This window comes from Leopardus geoffroyi, chromosome D2 (genome assembly GCF_018350155.1).
Source record: "Leopardus geoffroyi isolate Oge1 chromosome D2, O.geoffroyi_Oge1_pat1.0, whole genome shotgun sequence".
Classification (NCBI taxonomy): domain Eukaryota; kingdom Metazoa; phylum Chordata; class Mammalia; order Carnivora; family Felidae; genus Leopardus; species Leopardus geoffroyi.
This window is the reverse complement of record NC_059334.1, coordinates 34,298,840-34,310,031: the sequence shown is the minus strand read 5'-3', so window position 1 is coordinate 34,310,031 and position 11,192 is coordinate 34,298,840. Positions and strand designations below refer to the sequence as shown.

The following is an 11,192-nucleotide window of genomic DNA, read 5'->3' as shown; positions in this document are numbered from 1 at the left end:
GAGCTGAAGTCAGATGCTTAACCGACTGAGCCACCCAGGCGCCCCTTTTTTTTAGTTTTTTAATGTTTTTTATTATTTTTGAGAGCGATAGAGTGCAAGTAGGAGAGGGGCAGAGAGAGAGGGAGACACAGAATCTGAAGCAGGCTCCAGGCTCTGAGCCGTCAGCACAGAGCCCAATGTGGGGCTCGAATCCACAAGACGTGAGATCATGACCTGAGCCAAAGTTGGACACTTAACCGGCTGAACCACCCAGACGCACCCCCCCCCCTTTTTTTTAAGTAATCTCTCCACCCCAGCATGGGGTTGAACTCACAATCCCAAGATAAAGAGTTGCATGCTCTTCTCACTGAGCTACTCAGGTGCCCCTTGAATCCCTATGTTAATTAGACTCTTTACCTTCAGTTCCTCCTGCTTCAATCTGTGTTCTGCTGTGAAATCTGTCTTTCAGATTCCTGGTTTAAATATATGTGCTCCCAACTGAATCATACATTGCTGGCAGAAGTGTCAAATGGCGTAATTAGCTTTGGCAAACTGTATGGCAGTTTCTTATAAAATTAAACATATACTTGTCCTATGACACTGTCTACATACCCAAGAAAAATGAGGCCATAGGTCTACAAAAAAAAAGACCTGTGCAAGAATGTTATGTCTTTAAGCATAACAGCCCCGATCTGGAAACACCCCAGGTGTTCACTAACAGGAGAATGGAAAATGAATTGTGATGTATTCTTACAGTAGAATATTACTTGGCAATAAAAGAGAAGATCATGTGCAACAACATAAATGGATCTCAAAAACATGGCATTCAAAACCCCCAGTCTGGTCCCAGCCTTCATTAATTTCATAGCCTTTTTTCCCACTAATTACACCATGATATATCTGTTTTAACTCTGAAAGATTGTCAGTGGTCTTAGGTCAGAAGCATTAAAATTGTGACCTACCCCTTCCTTTTCTCATTATAGCAAAACTGGTCTGCTTTCTCTTCTAAACAGTTCTTATTTTCTTGTTTCCAAACCTTTTCCTACACCATTCCTCCTACCTACAATAGCATTGTTGCTCTTCTCTGCTTATCCGAACTCCTATCTTTGAAGGAAAAGTTCAAACCTACAGTTACCCACCAAAATGCCTGCCTTCTTTGGGATCACCATGCATTCACTCTGGGTACCACACACTTGACATTCAGTCACAAAGATGCCCCATATGGGTCTCTTTTTACCCATGTGTGTCTTCTCTTTCCAGTTACATTATCTGCTCCTTTAGGATGGAAACCATTTTCTTAGATGTTTTTACTTCACAAATTTCTCTGGTTGCTTGGTAGGTACTCAATATGCATATTGATCAACTGATTTAGCTTTCCTTGAATTTCTCAGTGATCTATGTAAATTCTAGAGTCTATTAAAATTTTATACTTACAGTAGCTTGTCCATTAGGGAGAGATTTCTTGGTTGTAGAGGCATCCCATGGACCAAGAGACCATTCACATTTGGCTGATGACCACTTGCTGCTTGACAGAGATTCATCTACATGTCAAAAGAAAATGTTACTTGTTATTGGTTGGTGAAGATACTTGCTTGGTTTCCCAACTTTGCCGAAAGATAATATTTTCAAATTAGGAGATCTGTACATTTTTCTCCTATGCCTTAACTTTTGTAATATCTTTCTCCAGTAGCCTAGCTGGGTCCCCAAGTCCACTGTTAAAATCACAAGTCAGAGTCCTTTTCTCTTCATTTTTAAATGACAGCAGGCAAGGGAAGCCTGATCAACTGAGATGAAAGCTGTTGACAGCTACTCTGATAAGGGATAGAGAACTTCATTACTATCATTATTTACATTAGAAAAGAAAACCAAAAAGAAAACAAAATATGAAACAAAAATAGAAAAGAAAAGTAAACTCTGATGTAATCTCTTTCACCATCAAACAATCTTCTACTCTGCACAAATATACTTTCACTACCCCTGGAGCAGTCAGCTATTGTCATTACCTAAAATCTGAAGACTTTTATTAGAACGAGTTAATCTTATTTGTTCTAGTGTTATCAGGGTTTAATCTTCCTTGGACTGACATTGCCACCTTGAAGTGCTGTTGATTTTCTCTGTCAGATCATCAGTTCAGTACCCTTTCTGGCTATCTCCTTTTCTGCTATAGCATGCATTTTCCTCCTACTTTCTCTCAGGAATCTTTGAACTAATACTTCTCTTTCCTTTGGTCACTAGCAGCCAGAAACATTTAAGTTAACTATTCATAACTTAGGGTACCTAACCCATAGTCAGACCACTTACTTAAGCATGTTAGAAGTATTTTATTACCACCAAGAACATTAGTTTACCTGGTTAAGCCACCGATGTGATAAGATATGGATGGGCCTTGCTGATTTTATTTTTATGTAACACATTTGTAAATCCAGCAGGACAATATCAGCCAGTATACCAACAAAGCAAATACTAGATCTGGTAGTAAAACTCAGGGTTGATGAGCATGGCTCAAGGATTAGAATCCCCCCACCCCTTTTTTTTTGGCCACAAGTAACACTGAAACTACCATGTAGGAATTGGGACTAGATGAGGCGATGTGAGACCAGGTTCATCAGCCTTCTGCAAGAAATGGCTGTCCTTATGTCTGTCCACAGATTTAATTGGACTACTTTTTCCTTACTTTGGTTTGCTTTTTATGCCTCAGTTATTAATGAGTACTAAACACCCAAAAGGCAAAAAAGTCAACAGATTCAAATGTCAAAAATAAAAATCAGGTAGGCTGAGAGAAGAGAAAAAGTAGTCAAAATGGAGAAATTCAAAGCATAGGATGTTACCCTTTTCGTCATATCCTTTATTCTTCTCCCAAACAGACTTAGGCTAACCATATAGCTGATTCTACATTGCGTTACTTACGGGTGACTTTTTTAAAAAGCTGACTATTAACCCTAATTTGCTATTAATTTTTTAAACTGAAATTAAACTTACAAGTGCAGAGTCACTGGATTATTGTGATAAACACATTACTGAAAAAAAGTTAAGTCATAAATAATAAAATTAAAGCAAATAACTCTGAGCAAACTTCTGGCAAGAACAGTCGTAGGTTCTCCAGTACATTCCCGTGTGGGGCTTACTGTATTTGAGGTGATGGACAGCACCTTCGACTGTGGCACTCGAGGTAAAACCAAGGGTTGTGGTTCACTCAGCACACAGGGGCTTTCTGAAACTGGTCTGGTGTTTGCAACATTACTCTCATCATCTGAACAAAGGAATAGAATCTGTTACCCATGGATATCTTCAGACCCACAACAAAACTGAAAAATAATCTTCCCTGAGAATTCATAATCTCAAAATAAGCTTCATGCATTTTTGCAGCCCAACTTAATACCACCTGCATGGTTCAAAAAACAAAACAAAAACAAAAAACAACCCTCAAATTAAGTTAAGTGCTTTCCAAGGCTGGTGATACCTACTTGTACCTGGCAGAAGGAAAAACAACTCTAGAGCAAAGCTGTCCAATAGAACATTTGGAGTTGATGGAAATACGCTACATAGGCACTGTCCAATATAATGGCCTCCAGCCACATGCGGCTCTAAAGCCCTTAAATCTGGCTAGTGTTATAACCAAGCAGATTTGGAAAAGAAAAAAACTACAGAAGAGAACTAGAATTGCTAAAATTAAAAACAGAATTAATAGATTAGATACTGCTGAAGACAGAATTAGTGAACTAGAAAAAAAATGTGAAGAAATAATTCTGAATTCAGCACAGAGGAAAAATGAAAAATATGAACTACACACTAAAAAGATAATTTTACTGTATGTAAATTATAACTTAATTTTAAAAATGGATAAAGAAAACCACAAACTTCCTTTTACGTGTTGTCAAAAAATTAAACATTGATTAGTAAGTACTGATGAGACTGTACACAGGAACTTGTGTACTTGTTAATGGGCATACAGAACTGGTACAATCACTTTGGATAATTTGATGTTATCTAGTAAGTTGATGATGCATATTCTCTATGACCCAGAAAACTGTATTCCTTGGTTTATACCCTAGAGGAAATCTTACACATGTGTACTAGGAGAAATGTTCAAGATTGTTTATAGCATCATTGATCATAATTTCAAAACACTGGATTTGGGGATTTTAGCACTTCTCATCATCAGTTATAGCTCCAAAGCTCAACTCAAGATGAGGAATCATGTTTCTGAGTAGAATTGACATGCACTCTGGGTCTTCATTGTTTCTAAATCACTTCCATTATCATCATTTGGTTTCCTGCTCTGGTTTAATTCAGAGAAAGTATATCTTTTGACAAAAATGTCCAGCGAAGCTTGTTTCTGCATTAGCAAATTAGGGTTAATAGTAACAATAATTATTCATTTTAATTATTAGGTTTGGTTTTAAATATTCTTTCAAAAAAAGGGGGGTGCCTGGGTGGCTCAGTTGGTTAAGCATCTGACTCTTGATTTCAGCTCAGATCATGATCTTGTGTTTCACAGAGCTAAGCAGGCTCTGTGCTGACCATGTGGAGCCTGCTTGGGATTCATTCTCATTCTCTCTCTCCCTTCCCCTAACCCCCTCTCAAAATAAATAAATGAATATTAAGAAAATAAAATATTCTTTCATAATTTGGATTTTTAAAATGGCCTGATTAAAAGTTAAATGACTAGAGTGAGTAGGGGCACCTTAACTCAGTCCGTTAAGCATCTGACTCTTGATTTCGACTCATGTTACGATCTCCTGGTTTATGAGTTCGAGTCTTGTGTTGGGCTCTGCACAGACGGTGTGGAGTCTGCTTGGGATTCTCTCTCTCTCTCCCTGCCCCTCCCCCCTCTCAAAATAAGCAAACGTAAAAAGAAGTTTAAATGACTGTGAAAACAACAAGTTATAAAAATAAATGTTTACATTTCCTTAAGGTTTTACATACTTTTGGGTTACAGTTGACAAACCTTAAAATACCACAAGTTGTCAAATGGTCCTATGCAGTTTGGCTTTGTTCCTCATGGAGGGGTAGAAAAAGTTGCTTTAGTAGTAGGGATAGGTTTGTACCAGCACCTGTAGGTTGGCTCTGATATCAACTAACCAACTGGTCCACACCAAAGGCAAAAATACAAGAGTTATTTCCATACTTCAAGATGTTATTTTATTTTTTTATTTTTATTTTTTTTAATTTTTTTTTTCAACGTTTATTTATTTTTGAGACAGAGAGAGACAGATCATGAACGGGGGAGGGGCAGAGAGAGAGGGAGACACAGAATCGGAAACAGGCTCCAAGCTCTGAGCCATCAGCCCAGAGCCCGACGCGGGGCTCGAACTCACGGACCGCGAGATCGTGACCTGGCTGAAGTCGGACGCTTAACCGACTGCACCACCCAGGCTCCCCTCAAGATGTTATTTTAAAAAAGTAATGATAATATCTAACATTTATTACACTCTTACATATTCCAGTAACTATTTTATATCCTCTAATGTAACTCATTTATTCCTTACAGAACCCTATGAGAATTAGTATCATACTAATATAGATAAAGAAATTTAATCACATATATACAGAGTCTGTAGAAGTATACATAGCCACATCCACACATTTACATATGGTTTATGGCTGCATTCAAGGGCAGAGCTGAGTAATTGCAACAGCCCAACCTTGGTAAATTGTGAAAGGTGAAATGAAAGTTTTCTCTGATATCTCAATGCTTGATACTGAAAAATTGAAAGCGTTTCTTTATATATCACCAGTGTTTATTATTGAGTTGCCTGGCTGGTTCAGTCAGTACAGCATGCCACTCTTGATCTCAGATCGTGAGGTCAAGCCCCACATTGGTCATGAAACCTACTTAAAATTTAAGAAAAAAAGTATTTATTATTATTGCAGTTTGGATATGACTGTGGACTTTATAATTTATGTCATATTATCAAAACCTTAAACTCATAAACCAGTTAGTTTTTTTATATTGTTTTGTTTTGTTTTTAGAGACAGTGGGGGAAGTGCAGAGAGAGGGAGAGAGAGTCTCAAGCAGCTCCATACCCAGCACGGAGCCCAACATGGGGCTCAGTCTCACCACCCTGAGATTATGACCTGAGCCAAATATCAAGAGTCGGATGCTTAACCAACTGAGCCACGAGGTGCCCCTTAACTAGTTATTTTTTAAAGGGTGTTGGTTCTAAACTCTAATACTAGCTTTAAAAGAGAACTTGACAAGCATACAACAGAGTGGCTTAAAAAAGAACCCGCATAGACAGTATCAAATATAGCAAACATGGAGCAACTGGAACTCTCATGCAGTACTGAAGAGTGTAAATAGATGCAGCCACTTTGGAAAATTTTTTGACAGTAGCCACTGAAGTTGGAATAGCATGTTTTATGACCCATTTGTGCTACTTTTAGTCATGTATTACATGCATAAAAGACACATACAAAAACATTCCTGCCAACACTATATGCTGGTAAACTGCAAACTACTCAAATGCCCATCAACAGTAAAATGTGATACAGTCATACAATAGAATATAACAATGAAAATATTGGGGCACCTGGGTGGCTCAGTTGATTGAGCATCTGACTTTGGCTTAGGTCATGATCTCATGGTTCGTGGGTTCAAGCCCCATGTCAGGCTCTGTGTTAACAGGTCAGAGCCTGGAGCCTGCTTCGGATTCTGTGTGTCCCTCTCTCTCTTGTTCCTCCCCTGCTCATGCTCTGTCTGTCTCTCTCTGGCAGGTAGGAGGGAGGAGAGAGTGGATGATGGGTATTGAGGAGGGCACCTGTTGGGATGAGCACTGGGTGTTGTATGGAAGCCAATTTAACAATAAATTTCATATTTTAAAAAAAAAGAGAGAAAGGAAAAACAGAAAAAAATAAAATTATTTATCCATCAAAAAAATAAAATAGAAAAATAAAAAAATAAAAATTACCCCCAAAATTAAAAAAAATAAAGATTAAAAAAATGTTTAAAAAAAAACAATGAAAATATTACTACAAGCAAAACAGTTGAATTTAGCAATGTTGAGTTTAAAAAGACAGATGCAGAATAGTATATACTATAGCAATCCATTCTTATAAAGTTATAAAACAGACAAAATTAATCCTAATAGGATAGGGTTACTCTTCGGGATGTAGAAGTTTAGTAAGTGACTGAGAGAAAGCACGAGAGGGGTTTGTGAAGTGCTGATAACATTTTATTCTTGGTCTGGGCACTGGTCATATATGTGGATTCATTTTTTTTTTTTTTACTTGAAGTATAGTTGACACATGAGTTTCAGGTGTACAACACAATGATTTGACAATTATGTACATTTCAGAATTCTTGCTACTGATGCATAGTTACCATCTCTTACCAAAGTTGTTACTATATTTTGAATATATTCCCTATACTGTGCTTTCATCCCAGTGACTTATTGTATAACTGGCAGTTTGTACCTCTTAATCTTCCTCACCTATTTCATTTATCCCCCCACCACCCTTCCCTCTGGCAACCACTAGTTTGTTCTCTGTGAGTCTGTTTTTATTTCCCTTACTTTTCCCCTTTTATTTCCCTTTCCCACTTATTTTTTTTAATATTTATTTTGAGAGAGAAAGAGCAAGAGTGGGGTAAGAGCAGAGAAAGAGGCGGAGAGAGATAATCCCAAGCAGGCTCTGCGCTATCAGTGCAGAGCCTGACACAGGGCTTGAACTCACAAACCGTGACATTATGACCTAAGCTGAAATCAAGTGTCAGACACTTAACTGACTGAGCCACACAGGCACCCCTATTTCGTTTTTTACATTACACTTAGAAGTTAAATCATGGTATTTGTGTTTTTCTTATTTAACTTAGCATAATACTTTTTAGGACCATCCATGTTGTTGGGAATGGCAAGATTTCTTTCTTTTTTTTCAATGGTTATTTTTTTTTATTTTTATTTTTTTTCAATATATGAAGTTTATTGTCAAATTGGTTTCCATACAACACCCAGTGCTCATCCCAAAAGGTGCCCTCCTCAATACCCATCACCCGCCCTCCCCTCCCTCCCACCCCCCATCAGCCCTCAGTTTGTTCTCAGTTTTTAAGAGTCTCTTATGCTTTGGTTCTCTCCCACTCTAACCTCTTTTTTTTTTTTTTTCTCCTTCCCCTCCCCCATGGGTTTCTGTGCAGTTTCTCATGATCCACATAAGAGTGAAAACATATGGTATCTGTCTTTCTCTGTATGGCTTATTTCACTTAGCATCACACTCTCCAGTTCCATCCACGTTGCTACAAAGGGCCATATTTCATTCTTTCTCGTTGCCACGTAGTACTCCATTGTGTATATAAACCACAATTTCTTTATCCATTCATCAGTTGATGGACATTTAGGCTCTGTCCACAATTTGGCTATTGTTGAGAGTGCTGCTGTAAACATTGGGGTATAAGTGCCCCTATGGATCAGTACTTCCGTATCCCTTGGGTAAGTAAATTCCTAGCAGTGCTATTGCTGGATCATAGGGTAGGTCTGTTTTTAATTTTTTGAGGAACCTCCACACTGTTTTCCAGAGTGGCTGCACCAGTTTGCATTCCCACCAACAGTGCAAGAGGGTTCCCGTTTCTCCACATCCTCGCCAGCATCTATAGTCTCCTGGTTTGTTCATTTTAGCCACTCTGACTGGTGTGAGGTGGTATCTGAGTGTGGTTTTGATTTGTGTTTCCCTGATGAGGAGCGACATTGAGCATCTTTTCATGTACCTGTTGACCATCCGGATGTCTTCTTTAGAGAAGTGTCTATTCATGTTTTCTGCCAATTTCTTCACTGGATTATTTGTTTATTGGGTGTGGAGTTTGGTGAGCTCTTTATAGATTTTGGATACTAGCCCTTTGTCCGATATGTCATTTGCCAATATCTTTTCCCATTCCGTTGGTTGCCTTTTAGTTTTGTTGATTGTTTCCTTTGCTGTGCAGAAGATTTTTATCTTCATGAGGTCCCAATAGTTCATTTTTGCTTTTAATTCCCTTGCCTTTGGGGATGTGTCAAGTAAGAAATTGCTGCGGCTGAGGTCAGAGAGGTCTTTTCCTGCTTTCTCCTCTAGGGTTTTGATGGTTTCCTGTCTCACATTCAGGTCCTTTATCCATTTTGAGTTTATTTTTGTGAACGGTGTAAGAAAGTGGTCTAGTTTCATTCTTCTGCATGTTGCTGTCCAGTTCTCCCAGCACCATTTGTTAAAGAGACTGTCTTTTTTCCATTGGATGTTCTTTCCTGCTTTGTCAAAGATTAGTTGGCCATACTTTTGTGGGTCTAGTTCTGGGGTTCCCATTCTATTCCATTGGTCTATGTGTCTGTTTTTGTGCCAATACCATGCTGTCTTGATGATGACAGCTTTGTAGTAGAGGCTAAAGTTTGGGATTGTGATGCCTCCTGCTTTGGTCTTCTTCTTCATAATTACTTTGGCTATCCGGGGCCTTTTGTGGTTCCATATGAATTTTACGATTGCTTGTTCTAGCTTCGAGAAGAATGCTGGTGCAATTTTGATTGGGATTGCAGTGAATGTGTAGATAGCTTTGGGTAGTATTGACATTTTGACAATATTTATTCTTCCAACCCATGAGCATGGAATGTTTTTCCATTTCTTTATATCTTCTTCAATTTCCTTCATAAGCTTTCTATAGTTTTCAGCATACAGATCTTGTACATCTTGGGTTAGATTTATTCCTAGGTATTTTATGCATCTTGGTGCAATTGTGAATGGGATCGGTTCTTTATTTGTCTTTCTGTTGCTTCATTATTAGTGTATAAGAATGCAACTGATTTCTGTACATTGATTTTGTATCCTGCAACTTTGCTGAATTCATGTATCCATTCTAGCAGACTTTTGGTGGAGTCTGTCAGATTTTCCATGTATAATATCATGTCATCTGCAAAAAGTGAAAGCTTGATTTCATCTTTGCCAATTCTGATGCTTTTGATTTCCTTTTGTTGTCTGATTGCTGATGCTAGCACTTCCAACACTATGGTAAACAACAGCAGTGAGAGTGGACATCCCTGTCGTGTTCCTGATCTCAGGGGGAAAGCTCTCAGTTTTTCCCCATTGAGGGTTATATTAGCTGTGGGCTCTTCATAAATGGCTTTTATGATGTTTAAGTATGTTCCTTCTATCCCGACTTTCTTGAGGGTTTTTATTCAGAAAGGATGTTGAATTTTGTCAAATGCCTTTTCTGCATCGATTGACAGGATCATATGGTTCTTCTCTTTTCTTTTATTAATGTGATGTATCACGTTGATTGATTTGCGAATGTTGAACCAGCCCTGCATCCCAGGAATGAATGCCACTTGATCATGGTGAATAATTCTTTTTATAAGCTGTTGAATTCAATTTGCCAGTATCTTATTGAGAATTTTTGCATCCATATTCATCAGGGATGTTGGCCTGTAGTTCTCTTTTGTTACTGGGTCTCTGTCTGGTTTAGGAATCAAAGTAATACTGGCTTCATAGAATGAGTCTGGAAATTTTCCTTCCCTTTCTATTTTTTGGAATATCTTGAGAAGGATAGGTATTATATCTGCTTTAAATGTCTGGTAGAATTCCCCATGGAAGCCATCTGGTCCTGGACTCTTATTTGTTGGGAGATTTTTGATAACCGATTCAATTTCTTCGCTGGTTATGGGTCTGTTCAAGCTTTCCATATCCTCCTGTTTGAGTTTTGGAAATGTGTGGGTGCTTAGGAATTTGTCCATTTCTTCCAGGTTGTCCAGTTTGTTGGCATATGATTTTTCATAGTATTCCCTGATAATTGCTTGTATTTCTGAGGGATTGGTTGTAATAATTCCATTTTCATTCATGATTTTATCTATTTGGGTCATCTCCCTTTTCTTTTTGAGAAGCCTGGCTAGAGGTTTATCAATTTTGTTTATTTTTTCAAAAAACCAACTCTTGGTTTCATTGATATGCTCTACAGGTTTTTTAGATTCTATATTGTTTATTTCTGCTCTAATCTTTATTATTTCTCTTCTTCTGCTGGGTTTGGGGTGTCTTTGCTGTTCTGCTTCTATTTCCTTTAGGTGTGCTGTTAGATTTTGTATTTGGGATTTTTCTTGTTTCTTGAGATAGGCCTGGATTGCAATGTATTTTCCTCTCAGGACTGCCTTCGCTGCATCCCAAAGCATTTGGATTGTTGTATTTTCATTTTCGTTTGTTTCCATATATTTTTTAATTTCTTCTCTAATTGCCTGGTTGATCCATTCATTCTTTAGTAGGGTGTTCTTTAA

General features: G+C 38.0%; 1 protein-coding gene across 6 annotated transcripts in view; it reads right to left on the bottom strand.

Moving 5' to 3' along the window:
* Positions 1 to 11,192, bottom strand: part of FAM149B1 (family with sequence similarity 149 member B1) — an 87,473-nt gene that overhangs the window by 8,468 nt on the left and 67,813 nt on the right. For 4 of the 6 annotated variants that reach the window (XM_045439560.1, XM_045439559.1, XM_045439557.1 and 1 more), the window contains exons 8-9: positions 3,105 to 3,229; positions 1,414 to 1,520 (exon numbers count right to left, since the gene is read on the bottom strand). In XM_045439560.1, coding sequence (XP_045295516.1) covers positions 1,414 to 1,520; positions 3,105 to 3,229 — 232 coding nt within the window. The remainder of the gene's footprint in view (positions 1 to 1,413; positions 1,521 to 3,104; positions 3,230 to 11,192) is intronic. The other 2 variants (XM_045439561.1, XM_045439558.1) reach the window with 1 other exon arrangement.